At 44.7% G+C, this 14,476-nt stretch overlaps 1 protein-coding gene and 1 long non-coding RNA gene across 2 annotated transcripts; one reads left to right on the plus strand and one right to left on the minus strand.

Annotated features, from left to right (window-relative positions):
• The first annotated feature begins 39 nt into the window (after positions 1-39).
• LOC135391110 (serine/threonine-protein kinase PLK1-like) lies at positions 40-14,400 on the plus strand. The gene is made up of 11 exons (XM_064621208.1): positions 40-209; positions 1,408-1,515; positions 1,600-1,716; positions 3,544-3,761; positions 3,845-3,940; positions 4,522-4,721; positions 8,247-8,354; positions 8,415-8,510; positions 9,187-9,442; positions 11,676-11,922; positions 13,793-14,400. The coding sequence occupies exons 1-11, from the start codon at positions 108-110 to the stop codon at positions 14,000-14,002; spliced, it is 1,758 nt and encodes a 585-aa protein (XP_064477278.1). The 5' UTR covers positions 40-107; the 3' UTR covers positions 14,003-14,400.
• Positions 3,763-6,431, minus strand: LOC135391111 (uncharacterized). The gene is made up of 2 exons (XR_010421862.1): positions 6,091-6,431; positions 3,763-4,817 (listed from the first exon to the last, which is right to left on the minus strand). It is a non-coding gene; the product is annotated as an uncharacterized LOC135391111 (long non-coding RNA).
• Positions 14,401-14,476: the final 76 nt, after the last annotated feature.

Below are 14,476 nucleotides of genomic sequence, written 5' to 3' on the forward strand. Positions count from 1 at the left end.
TTGTTTCGCTTGTCATGACGAGTACGTTTAAAGATCGTGCTGTGCGAAAATCGGTTGAGGGGCAAATTTGAAATTGGAGGCTGCTGGCTGGTGTGTGCGGACGTACAATGGCAACCTCCTCTGACAAAGTTAACCAGAAGGATGTACCAGACATTGTTATAGACCAGCGTTCGAAGAAAGAGTATATTAAAGGAAGATTCTTAGGCAAGGTAAGGAAGCACGTACATTATTTACAAAAGCGACCGTATTTGGAGTGCATTTGCACAATGTTGACGAAGCCATGACTCCTTTGTTTTTCCTGCCTATATTATCAGTTTCCGAAACTCGGCAGTATTTGCATTTCGAGCCTCACTATACCTCTGCCTAGTGGGACAGCAGCTAGCGTTGTAACAGCAATAAGTATTCTTTGTTTTTACTCAACACATACTGCCACGATGTGCGGCAGCCACCGCCTTGTGGACAGGTGGATTAATTCTGTGGCCACTCAACTGAAAAACTAACTTGCTCAGAAGTACAGGGATCCATTTCTTGTGTTAGTAAAAAGCGTGGGTATTTCAGGTTTGGCACAACGTTACCGTTGGGGCAATTTCATTAGGGCAATGGCCGGATTTGAACTGCCGTACGACAGGCTCTGTTCTTGGAGTTCGGCATTGATTTTACTTTACTCTGTTACGTTACTCTGTTTTGGGGCGTTTTTGTTTCGATTTTCATGGGGTTGCAAAGTCTTCAGAGAGTTAATATGTAGCATACAGCGAGAAAGACATTGTGCAAAGTCAGGAATAAAATTGTTCTGCAGAAAAACCGGAAGGGAGAGTTCGTATTTATCGAGTCTTCCGTTTGGGTTGTATTTGTAAAAACAGTTCTCCCCACTCGAAGTACTCCTTTCAAGTTTTTGTTTGCTGAATTGAATTCTTCCCGTTATCCTCTCTCGCCAAGCGATCAAGCCACCACCTCAAAAGACAGAACTTGATTGCATTTTATTAGTTTTTATCATATCTCAAAACGGTTCTCAGTCACGTTTATCTTTGTCCGTGACGTCCTTGTGCCATGGTTACGTCATCGCGAAATCGTACACAGATATCAACTGATGGGATATGCAGCTCAAATTCCCCAAACTGTAAACATTTCATGGTTCAACAGCGGTTTCACGATTCGCTGGGGCGACTTATATGTTCATCGTAATTGCATTCTTCTTGCACTGTGCTCTTTTTATATATTGTGGCTTCTCTCTTTTTTTTCTTTTTCTCTTCTTTTTTTCATTTTCGTGAGTTTTGTTGCGGACGACACCACTTTTGCAGTTTTCTTTGAAAACTTCCACTGAGCACCGTTGACGACTTTTTTTTCCCGCGAGACTTGTCTTTAACATTTCACACGGAAGAGGAGCTCACATTATGCAATTATGCACAGGGAGGATTTGCAAAATGTTACGAATTGACAGACAGGGCAACAAAAGTTGTCTATGCTGGAAAAGTGGTTTCCAAGTCCCTGCTAGTCAAATCACACCAAAAAGAGAAGGTAAGAGACTGTTCGTATGATCCCAACTACAGTTTGCGTTCCATTACAACGCGCATGTTGGTCCTACCTTCATCTACTTTGCAGATGACACAAGAAATAACGATCCACAAGAGCCTCCGCCACAAGCACATAGTCGGCTTTCACAGTTTCTTTGAAGATGACAAGAATGTCTACATCGTACTGGAGCTCTGCAATCGACACGTACGGCAAACATAATTTTTGGGATAGGATCATCGATATACCCTCTGACGCTGTATCGTGGTGTAGTGTACAATTGGTGCCACAACGCTTTTCAGTCCACTAATTTGATCAATTACAAAATGCGAGCACTTCGCAGGAACAGCATGCTAGCGGTGGGCAACCGCAAATGTACGCTGTTATTGTAAAGGCAGCACTACATCTAGCGGTACGCTCAGAGAAGATATTGTTGCCGTGCATTACAGAACCTTGAGAAATATGTACATATCGCATGGCACGTTTGCATATTGTCGCTAGTCGTGTGAAAATTATACTAATTTTCCAGTAGAGGTGTGCGACTATTGAAATTTTCGAATACGAATTATCTGCAAAATTGCCCTTATGTATTGCCTTTGAATATCGAATCATAAGGAATACATGTGTTTGTGTATTGTCTTAACACAAGGCATACATGCTTATTTACACTTGTACAAGTCAAATTATTTTTACAATGAACTGCTATATGTGTTGTTCTCATGAGGCAAACTGGAAACCGTAAAAACAATTTGCACCTCGAAAATGCTTCATGGACACTGAAAACCTGCGTTGGCATTGCAGTAAACAGTAACGGAAGTAATGTCATCTTCAGAATGTGCGATGGTTTACTGATGAGTACATATCAGCTCACAGGTTATCAAGAAGGAAAACTAATGTACGAGCAGCACATATATGTCTTACAGTGAGTACAGTTCCAAATTATTCTGCAGCGTTATCGGTTGCAGAAACTATATCGAAACGTAGTCACATTCCACTCCTCGATTATCGCTCTCATCGCGCACGCGTCCACGAAACTGAAAAAAAAGCGCGTTCGAGACGCGAGTTTTGTCTGCGCACGCATTGTCACGGTGAACAGCGGTGTTCAGCTCAACACCAACACAATTTCGATATTTATCCGCACATTAGGCCTCGCACGAATGTTCAGAGTTAGTTCGCAATCAACGGAAGTCGCGACGACCATGTGCGGACGACTCATGAAGCGAATCGCGGTTTCATGATTCGCTGGGGCGGACTTTAATAATGGAGCCTATGCGCAACTTGTGCTAGTTTCGGTTTCGGTTAGCGAACGCGTAGCGACGCATTCGCAGATGAGACGCAACCTCGAAAGGTACATGGCCGTTCTTGCCATGCGCCACAAACGGCTTTGTAATAAGCTGGTATGATATTCGAAACAAATCGAATATTGAAGAGGTTCGAATATCAGTTTTCGAATACGAATCGAATATCCGAAATATTAGGTTCGTATTCGAAATGTCGAATATTAGCACAGCTCTAGTTTCAGAAGTTCCTGAATTACAAGTACATGCTCATAAAAAAAACGACGTTACTAAAAAATTAATTAAAAGTAACTAAATGAATCGCAATTACAAGGTTACTACTTAATTACTAGTTATTAACTACTACTAATTGTAACTTGTAACGTGACTGAATTACACCGAGCTACATTCATTTCAATACTTTTGGAGAGTGCCTGAAATGTGCCACAGTGAAAAAGGACATTTTTTTTAAACTTATGCAAAGATTTAAAATGAATTTGAATCTCAAGTCACATGCAAAGCAATTCCAAAAGCAACCTTAAGTGCATTGCAAATTACTTGAAAAGTAATTTACAGTTACAACTTCCTAATATTGAAAGTAACCCTGGAAGCAATTAATTACTCAGAATTACAGCAATTGGATTACCTGGGATTACGGTTACAACTGCTGCAATTGTTTGTTATAACTCTGTTTTATTATAATGCTCGATGTGATCAGTTCAGCCTATACTTATGGCGAATCTTTCTGCACCTGCAGTCCCTCATGGAGATGCAGCGACGTCGCAAATCTGTGACAGAACCCGAAGCGAGGTACTTTATGCAACAGCTGCTGTTAGGCTGCAGGTATCTGGTGCAAGAGAAAGTCATCCACAGAGATCTCAAGCTCGGAAACCTCTTCCTCAACGACAAGATGGAACTGAAGATCGGGGACTTCGGTCTCGCCACTCGGCTAGACTTTGAAGGAGAACGCAAAAAGTATGTGCACCACGATTATATGACCTTAAATGTTTCTCCCTGGCAAACTTCCTGGTACATAACTGTGTTTTGTACACTTCTAGGACATTGTGTGGAACTCCCAACTACATTGCCCCCGAAGTTCTTGGCAAGAAGGGACACAGCTTCGAAGTGGACATTTGGTCTATCGGATGCATATTGTACGTACACGTTACGAAAAAAAGTGCACACTGGATCAGGGGTTCTCAAACTTTGTGATCCCAAGGTACCCATATATGTATGTTGGCATAACAAGGAACATAGGTTCTGCATGTGTTCAAACAACTACAGTGCAACCCTGTTAATTCGGACATGTTTGTTAAAATCAAGCTGCGTTCAAACTAAAGGGAGTCACTCTGAATGGGGGCCTGATAGCGCATATCAGTTGCATGGGTGTTCTCACCTATTTCAATACAGATACATTAATTTGATGGGACCTGAGCATCAGTTCAAATTATCCGGAAGTGCAAATTAGCAGGACTGCGCCACTCTCCCAAACCTCACTGCGAACAATGCTTTGTGGGTTCTTTCCATGAAGCACGAATTCATAATGTAATCTTCAAGGTGTAAACAAAGCTGATATAACCTCCTCATCGCAGTCCCACACGTTGTGGTGTATATACGAAGGAGCGTCGCATGGTTACTGTTAGGCGCGTTCCATAATGCTGGATACCTGGCCGGAGAACCCAGTTTGAGAACCCCTGCACTGGAGCATTTGGCTAAAATTTGTGCAACGTTCAAGGTACACACTCCTGGTGGGACGTCCTCCCTTTGAGACATCCTCCCTAAAAGAGACCTATATCCGCATCAAGAAGAACGAGTATCGCATTCCGTCCTCCGTTGGACCCACTGCACGGACACTGATTCAAAAGATGTTGCAACTGGAACCGGAACGAAGGCCAAACGTAGAAGCTGTGTTGGCAGATGACTTTTTCACATCCGGTGAGTTCTTGGTTTTATTGCAGCGTCTGTGCGTATTTGGGTTGAACTCTGTAAGACCTGCTTTTTGGCCCCCTGGTTTGCATTGAACCCGATAACCTAGAAAAGTGGACTTGCATCAACTTTCGGTTTGTGAATGATTCATGTTTCTGGAAAAATCGTTCATAAATCGAGGTTTCAAACAAAGGAGGGGAAAAGGATGATAGAAAAATAGAAAAGCAATGCTACCTGAAGCAGTACTTCCAAGAACACGCCTCGTTACGATCGATAAGTTGCGTTTTTGAGGTACGAAAAATTTTCAGATTGAGACATCTGATGAAAGTGTGTGCGTGCCAATTTACCGGATAGTACGAAAGGTTTTGACGTGTGCAATTTGTTTCCCGGAAGAAAGAAAAACTGACAGGAAACATAGCGTAGTACGTTCACCCTTAACTCTCCACTCCGGGTATAATGAGGAGGAGAAGCATGATGCCATGTCACCGATGACGTTACAGGGTCCACACGTTCTGGTTCGCTGGTCAGTGGGGGACAGTGCCCTGTCCCTTTGCCACTGTAAACCAGTTCTGCCATTTACCCCGGAGAATTCGGGATAGAAGGAGCGGCCGAATGATGACAGAGCCAGGAGCAGTGCTCTTTCAGAACCCTAACAGCTGAGTAGCAGGCAACATTCCTCTGAACCAATCAGCGAGCGCAGACTGTGTAGCATCAGCGCGAGGTCACAGGCTGATACTGTTCTCCACCGCCGTTGCACACTGTTGCTTTTTGCGTTATACTTTAAATTCAATTCCTGCGATAATTATGACTGTGGGTGGATTACTTCTCATGGTGTATCTTACTGGCCTGCTTAGCAGTATTATAGAAAGAAAACTGTTATAAATGACCTCTGTGCTACTTTAAGCACTTGATATGCCATTTCATTGTGCAATGTTAGGGTGTAACTTCGAGTCGTTTCATGTTGCATCGTGAAATAAGGCACACACCAGGTGTAATCTTCATCAGCATTACACATCTATGCTACGCTCCAAATCGGGGGTCTCAAACTCAAATCGAGTCGTGGGCCGCATTGAGACGAGATCGTTCAGGGCCACACAGCAAAGAGAAATGGTGGTAATTACCATAAAATAACTTGATAAGTATCATAAAATAAAAATATACACAAAAAATAGGAACTGTGTAGTTAATGTGGAGCCAGGTGGTGTGTGCGGAATTCATGACTAAAAAGCTCCACCCGATGCACAAGAGGAATAAGCTGCCTTTCAAATCGCTTATTGAAAATGTGAAAAGCGATTCGGTAAAGTAGTCGTTCACAATCGATTATGACAATGTTGAGGAGCACTGAAACTGGTTACGGTGATAGCTTCTCAAAGTTTACACGAAATATTAGGACATCTCTCAGAGCGTTTGTGCAAGTCAGTTCCTGCTGCCACCAATAAATTTCTCAGTTCAGGAAGGAAATGCTTGACGAAGGCGAGCGTTGAGGACTGTGCCGAGAAGTGTTTCGTGCAAGAATGCCCAAGGTTGTGCAGTGTCCGTAAATTCTCAGTCGTGTGTCCGTGTCGTCCCTCTGTGTGCCCAGACTCAGGCTTTTACATTATGGAGTTCATACTCCAGCTGGCCTCCATATACGCCATAAACGCCCAAGGGCCCGCGGGCCACATTCGGTGCGGGCCGCTTGCTCGAGACCCTCTCGAACGTTTGCCGTAAAAGCTTCGGATTTTTATCGGACTAATGATTGGATTGGATTGGCTTCACCCCAATGTCGCACACATTGAACCGAGAATTCGCCAAATTCAGCCTATAGTAACCGAATCTGACATGTGCACGTCGTTACAGTGGGTGACCGATGACTCGAATATACTCTACAAAATACCCTGTGAATCGAATATTGAGTACACTTATGGCGGGCTAGAAGGCTAGCCCGCCATAGTACACTGATGCTGTATTTGGCATGAATATCGAACACCTTGAATATTCGCGCAGCAAGTGTCTTGTCCCCCTTCTCCCAGAGGGCACCGTGCATAAAGCGCGGGCAGAGCGCGGGAATTCGTAAATTGAGGGTTGGCTGAGCTGGTTGTGTTTAACTTCAAATGAAGGTTTCTACAGTAGTAAGGGAGGGCCGCCGGAGGTTCGCGTGTAGGCAGGCGTGCTTGTGCTGCTTGATGCACGGCGAAGCGAGGGCCTTCCCACGGAAAAGACGAAAAACCGGTAAAAACTTCGAACAAAGTATGCACAGTGGTCAACACTGGTGGCCTAGCACCAACAGTGTTTGTTTGACATGGTGTATCGGACAAGTGTTTGAATACTGCGGTCTTTCACTATCCCAGTTCCGAGCGGAAATATAAAGATTCTTGTTTCTGCTCTGTGTCACAGCAGTGGCTTGTTTCATGTGCCTTTCGTTTCACCCGAAAATTCTCTGTCATATCGAACAGAAATCGCAGCGCCCGACTTCTCCTCGAGTTCTCGTGTGTCCGACCCCCCCCCCCCCCCCCCACTTCCCTCCGAATTTGAAAAATTATAAAACCCGGAAACCAAGAACCCTATGTATCTTCCACTAGAAATCACTTCAAACTGTGTGCGTAACGTTCATACAGTATGTGTCATATAAATGTAGGTATGAAGTGGTTAAATACTTGCCTGTATGGTGATGTTTTAGATCAAGCTATGTTTCATCCATGGCATACGAGTGCAACGACAGACAAACAGATAAGGACCCGACACGCACAAACTTCCAACTGATTTGCTACACTGCAAAAAGTGTCTTTATACATCGGCAGGCACCATCACTCCCAAACTGGAACTGATCGAATTAAAGTGCTTGTGATTACAACAGATTCATTGCTAATGCACCAGTCTTTCATTTAATTGTGCAGCACAATTTGTGTGGATGGTGGCATCCTCTCTGCTGACAAGTTCTTCAATGTAGAAAATTTGCTTCACAAGCCGCTTTCCTTTCTGTTTGACTGCTTCAGTGAAGTGACCGGCATCCCTTATCGCCCCAAATCCAAAGTAAAAACGCAACATTGTAGCATGGATACTTAGAAGTAATTGCATAGAGATTCTCTGGTTGACGCTATACGCAATGGTTTAATGTGCCCCACCCCCCTCCCGGCCAAGCCTCCCATGTCTATATAGGTTCAGGTGAACATTTAATACTTTGCACTCTCCTGCCTCTCACCACTTCATGTGTTCTTTTGGCGACATTCCCGGTGACCATGCCAACGCCAGCACATGCAAAGAATGCTGACTCTGTTGACACGTTTCTGTATGAATGAATCGGAATGACAGTGGTTGTGGAACTTTGTTTTCAGTACTCCATGTCCAGATACGAGTAACAAATTCTGGATAACAAGTTTTCTGGGTTAAACTGGTTTAAATGTGAGCAAGTTTGCTCAAGACATTGCTTTACAGTACTGTAAAAGCCTATTTTTTACACCCCTCCCTCAGTTTGTAAAAAAAAAAGCATAAAACTTTAAAACATGAGGGTGTGTGCTCTAGGCAAAAAACAAAAACTTTGTCATTCAATTTCAGGTCCTATTCCACAGCGTCTTCCCGTGTCATGCCTCACCACTGCACCACGATTTGACACCATGAATGCCAGCCTTAACACCACAAGAAAGCCCCTCGTTGAACTCAAGGGTAAGCTTCTGTGGTGAAACAGTTTCCAGTTGATCGTGACCGCATATAATTTGTGAGCAGAAAATGGTGGCAATGAATTGACGCCCATCCGGACGGCGACTGGTCAGGAAGTGAAGGGGATGGATAATGCGAAAGAGCAGAAGCCACCTCCAAAGCGTAAGAAACTGTTTTCTGTCATACAATGCAACACAGGGTAGAGAGTCCTCGAGCATCGGACAGACTAGAGCTCTGCACGGACCCGGGCCTAGCTCCATATGTGGCCTGGCTCAACCCTGAATTTCTAGGCTGCCTGGCCAGAGTCTTATAAACTTCCAGGCGACCTGTCACTGCCTGTCACCTAGAGAGTAGAGGGCCATAAAGGTTGACTAACTAACAACGCATGTTGTTAGTTAGATGCAGCATCATTTGACGTAGCGCATGCACGATCCCGTACCACCAAAGGAAAGCATGCGGGCCGGGCTTGGGCTTTCGGGTAAGCCTGTGCAGTGATCTAGGAGAGAGATACATGTCTGTTGTAATATCTGTAATTAGTCTTGACAAACAGCGGCGTAGCGCATGCCCGATCCCGGCACGCCAAAGGAAAGTGTGCGGGCCGGGCTTGGGCTTCCAGGTAAGCCTGTGCAGTGATCTAGGAGAGAGATATATGTCTCTTGTAATATCTCTAATTAGTCTTGACAAACAGTGGCGTAGCGCATGCCTGATCCCGGCACGCCAAAGGAAAGTGTGTGGGCTGGGCTTGGGCTTTCGGGTAAGCCAGAGCACATGCAGTGCTCTGGGTCAGAGCACAGGGTGGTGTAATATCTCTATTTGCTTGACTGCTTATTGAATGCAGCGGAGATAGTTGATGAGCGGGACTCGCACCTCAAAGAGCTTCAGCGTTTGCTCCGCGGCCTCCTGGAGTCATCTCCACGTGAGAGGGCCTTCCAGCAGGATGATGATGCAGAAGATCCGGCTGCCACTCCAGTATTTTGGGTGTCCAAGTGGGTCGACTACACCGACAAGTATGGGCTCGGCTACCAGCTGTGCGACAACAGTATTGCCGTGCTCTTCAACGACTCCACACGGATCGTTCTCCTCAACAACAATGTGTCAGTTGAAATTTTTTGTTCTGATATACACAGTGTTGCTTTAAAGCTACAAGAGCAGAAGAGATCCCGTTTTTTGAAAGTAAATTATGCAGCAGGGTCGACATTCTGTTTTAGAGAGTATGTAACCATAGTATTAAATGACAAATTGCCCGGACTCTGTTGAACACGTTAAGTACACGATGACACGTTAAGTACACGTACTCAGATACTCTTACTAAGTTACTTAACAACCCCGCTTGCAGCCATGGTGTGTGCTGAGCGACCTTAGTACAAAAAATACCTTTTATTGCGCTACTTCACAATGATATATTCAGGCCGAATAGCCTGACAAACTTAGCTTTGGCGCTACGTACAGAACAGCTACTAAGTCAAAGTCTTGCGAACTTGTCAAGCGAAATCACCGAGAAACAAACTTACCGTAGCGTCATACCTTTATACAGTATGACGTGAGCGGGTATTTAATCATAACATTTAGATGATATTGTTTCAACAAAAGAAATATAGTCTACCATCATACCTGCAAAGCAACGCTATCTGTCTCTGTCACAGCATATTCCGGTCCCGATTTATGGTAACTGTTAAGCAACTTATTCACAAGACACGAAGACACGCGGTGTTGTAAGGCAACAAGCAATGACAAATGACTTGCCTCTCGGCAGTCGTTGACCGGGTATTGGGTACAAGGCGTTCGAACGCTGGAATAGTTTCTACACCAAGAAGCAGAGCAAACGTTGCGCAGGCATCTTCCCTGGCAGCTGTGACTGTTCGAGGACACTCACATGATACAGCTTGTGTTTTTAAACAGGAAAAATCAGAACTCATAGTCCAACCTAACCGCTACACAACACAAGCATTCCGAAACGGACGCCGGTTCCAACCGGCACAGCCGCCGCGCTGTCGCCTGTTTGAGCGCTCGCGAACAAATTTGAAAACTGCCAATCATCGCTCAGAAAACGAATTAATCCTCATGTGAACCAATCAGTAACCACTAGCCACCGGATGTCTCGATGACGTTCAATTTATGACGTTTTCTGATGTCCGATGATGTCTTTATGCCTCACTTTATCCCGGAAAAGGAACTGGCGAGTTTCGGGCCCTTGGTGCTAGTTTCTGGATGAAAAAAGAAAAAAAGAGGGTAGCTTTAAATAACGACTGACTTCAATTCTGCAATCTCACATTTATGTCAAAATCTCTAATTATCTAAGTGGTTAGTTAATGAATTTTGGGTAATTAAAGGGGAGACCCCGGGACTATTCGAAATAGTGATTGCGTGAATAAGTTTGGTACATTCTTCAGAAATTAGAGGCAAAGTCTGTTTGGCAGTCAGTGACTAAAAGGGGGTCAAGGGGTAAAAGAGCTCAGAAGCTGATGTCGAAACCGAAACTCCTGAAGGCTCCCTCTCCAGCCCCCTGTATCCTGCATGTCGTCACAGGTAGTCTTGCATGGGCCTCTCTACGTAGTTTCAGGAACGCACTTGGTAAATTCTTCGTGCGATATGGGTCACGAGTCATCTGCTTCATTGATTTTGTTGTAAAGTTATCACCACCATTAGAAGAGAACCTAAGAAAGGCACACGCGGATAGATCTGGTGAAGCCCAGTGTTGCTGGTCCACTCCTCTGCGGAGGAACCCCGAATCACTCCAAGGGAAATGTTCGTTTTGTAATTATCAGTGCCACCTGGGGGATGAGAAATTGAACCTCTGTATGCAATAAGGGGATAAGTAAAAAAATCCCAAACCGAGAAAAGGGGCCTGATCTGATTGTCTGTCCCATTGACACACATGCACTTCCTGTAGCGGGCCAATAAATTGCAATACGGTCTTAAATTTTCTTTGGCAGGTACATACTGGTATGTACACGTCATTGCAGCAAAAATAGTAAAAACGGGTAGTAAACTTAGCCCCTTATTGCATAGAGAGGTTCAATTGTCCACTAAAACATCATACAGTATGGATTGATGTTGGATGATGGATTGTCCTGCAGTAGTTCTACATTCTTTTCAACAGAACATCCTTCTTGACACATAATCAACCCGCAACAACGGCTGCTGTGCTGTTCACGTAGCTCTTTTATAAAGAAATCTGTATCGAATTAAAAAAGCACATCTGGTGTGTTATTGTGTCCTTGTACTGTTTCTTTTTCTTTTTTTTTTCTCTTGGAGCAATCACATCAAGCTTCATTGATTGCTGTTCCTTGTGCATTTTTCGCTAACCCGCTATGGATTGAAACGCAGTGGTGTGACCTACGTTGACCGAGAGGGTCAGGAGACATATCACAGCCTGGACCAATACCCCAGCACACTGGAGAAGAAAGTGACACTGCTCAAGTACTTCCGCAACTACATGAATCAGCACCTCCTCAAGGCTGGGGAGAGTGTGGCCCCTCGCGAGGGGGACGACCTGGTCCGTCTGCCATACCTTCGGTCGTGGTTTCGCACGCGATCCGCCATTGTTCTTCACCTCACCAATGGCACAGTGCAGGTAAACTCTCTCATTGTACATACAGAATTTCTGAATCTACAGCAGGGAAACAGACTGTAGCTTCTCAAACTTTCTGGAACTTTTTCCATCCTTAACTTGTGATGTCTTAAAGTGCCACTACGGACTAACTCTCATGTCTTCAGAATCCTACCAAAGTTATGTTACTGAAATCTTCTTGTCTCACCTCACATTCCAGCAAAAGATGTTTGTTCTACGTGACATGAAAGCCAGCGAAGATTAATTCGCTAGCTTAGTGGCTAATGGAAAAAATTTAATGGTTAGCCAGGTGGCCGCATTTGTGCTTTCAGAAGTTTTCCGATTTTATCGGAAGTAATCGCAGGGTAAAAGTGGGTTTACAAGGATCTATAAATAGTTACAAACAGACCTCGGCAGTTTTGACTTTCGCTCACTCAAGTTCACACACCACCCACCCAGTTCTCGGCTCGCTCACTCACGCTCACTGTCTGCTCAGCTCTCGGTTAGCTCTTTCACGCTCACTCACCGTTAGCTCAGCTCTCGACTAGCTCAGTCAAGTTCGCTCACCACCCGTCCTGTTCTCAGCTCACTGACTGTCCACTCAGCTCTTGGCTCGCTCAGCGTCTTACGGCTGTTCCTTATCTTCCATCACCCCCATGTGTCAACAGAGCGGATGAACACGAAGTTGACAGCCGGATAGCTGATCCAAAGAGCGCATTGGTGCACCGCTCCGCGCAATAAATATGTAACCGAAACCAAAATAATTACTCGAAAAAATCACTAAGTGTCGACGCTGTTTTTTTCTGACAATATTTTTTGCTGAAGGTCCCGATGCGTAAAATAGGTTCCGTAAGTGTGCGAAGTAAAATTTAAAAGTTTAAAAAATTTAATTTGTAAGCGTGGGCAAATGGGCCGCTCACTACTCAGTTCATAAACCCCACTGGCCACTCAGCGCCGGACACGTGCACTCACGCTCAGTCACTGGCCGCTCAACTCTCGAATCGTGCGCTCACGTTCACGCACTGCCCGCTCAGCTCTTGGCTCGCTCATTCACGCTCAGTCACTACCCATTCACTTCTCGGCCCGCTCACTCACGCTCACTCACCGCTCGTTCACTTCACGGCTTGCTCACTCGGATTCACTCATGGTCCGCTCAGCTCTCGGCTCGCTCACTCAGACTGACTCACCGCCTACTCAGTTCTAGGATCGCTCACTCATGCTCAGTTCATTAGCCGAATTGAACGTGAGTGAGCATGAGTGAGCGCGCTCATGAGTGGGTTTTGCCGAGGTCTGGTTACAAATAAACAACTAGGAAAGTTAACAAATTGGAACTGTCCCCAGGCACCTTGAGGCTTTTATTTGTGTTTGTCCCTTTGTATGTATGCATGTTCCAGCCTCAGATCAATTGCTTTCCATCAGATTTGAAGCAGTTCCCATCTTCATCTTGATTGTGCAGCCCCCTGGTGTATTTCATCCTATTTAAGGCTCCGCACTTGAATCCCAACCTAACAGCCCTCCAGTCTCAAAAGAAGCAGACTTTCCCTTTAAGGTTAATAACATCTACTTTAGTTGATGATGATGATGATGATTGGGGAGTTTAGTCGCCAAGGACGATACCCTGATTTCTGTTCTTGAGAACTAACAATAATGGTGGAAAATCACAAGAAGGAAAAGGGAAGGCAGAGAACTGTGTGCTCTATGTCACAGACACTAAAGACTGCTCCAGGATGCTGCACTGACTCTTTCATTGCAACACACCGCTCAGGAAGTTTGCGTTCCAAAGTGGTTCCTGTGCAGACGACACTTGCATATTTTTGTCGCATAATGGTAGTGTTTGACTAACAACGTTATATACTTAGAATTCTTACTCTTTTTTCTTCTTTCATTTCTGCAGATAAACTTCTTCCAGGACCACACGAAAATCATCCTGTGCCCGCTGATGGCGGCAGTGTCATACATCGACACGAATCGAGCATTCCGCACTTTCAAGCTCAGGACTCTGGAGACCTCGGGCTGCTCGCCCGACCTCGCTACGCGGCTCAAATATGCAAAGAACATGGTCGAGCGACTCATCAAGGCGGACTCAAACACTGCATTTGCATAGACATTTTTAGCACGTTTTATCCTAGCCTTGTAAAAATTTTAATGTCCGTGCCTTTTATGCAACGTGAAACCTCAAAGAAGTGGCCATCAAGAGTACAAGAAGGAGCTTACCCCAAAGCGCACTTGCAGAGTGTGCCAGACCACTTCTTGAGGGTACTATTTTGGGGGAAAGTGAGGCCTAGAAGAGGCCTTCCGCAACTTTTAGGATGGTATTTTAACTTTTGGGGAAAACCTGGGAAGAAGCCATCTTTTATCGCATTACAGGTGCCGCACTTCTGTGCTCACCTTCTTACAACTTCTGTTCAATATGTGCTTCTACGACTGTCTGAACAAATACGATGATGTGCACTTTATTGTGTGTGATTTGTGGCACTGTTTAATAAATGTTTTATTCATGGATTCATAAATGTGGGAGACTAAAGACAGGACCACATTAGTGCAATAATCTTCTGTAAAGCTTACCATTTCCTAAAGA

Source organism: Ornithodoros turicata, chromosome 4 (genome assembly GCF_037126465.1).
Source record: "Ornithodoros turicata isolate Travis chromosome 4, ASM3712646v1, whole genome shotgun sequence".
Taxonomy (NCBI): Eukaryota; Metazoa; Arthropoda; class Arachnida; order Ixodida; family Argasidae; genus Ornithodoros; species Ornithodoros turicata.

Excerpts from the sequence above, each read along its gene's own strand:
- LOC135391110 (XM_064621208.1), top strand. The coding sequence starts at position 108 with ATGGCAACCTCCTCTGACAAAGTTAACCAGAAGGATGTACCAGACATT. Across the intron at positions 3,762-3,844 it reads TTTGAAGGAGAACGCAAAAA|GACATTGTGTGGAACTCCCA; the intron begins GTATGTGCACCA and ends GTACACTTCTAG. Across the intron at positions 11,923-13,792 it reads TCACCAATGGCACAGTGCAG|ATAAACTTCTTCCAGGACCA; the intron begins GTAAACTCTCTC and ends TCATTTCTGCAG.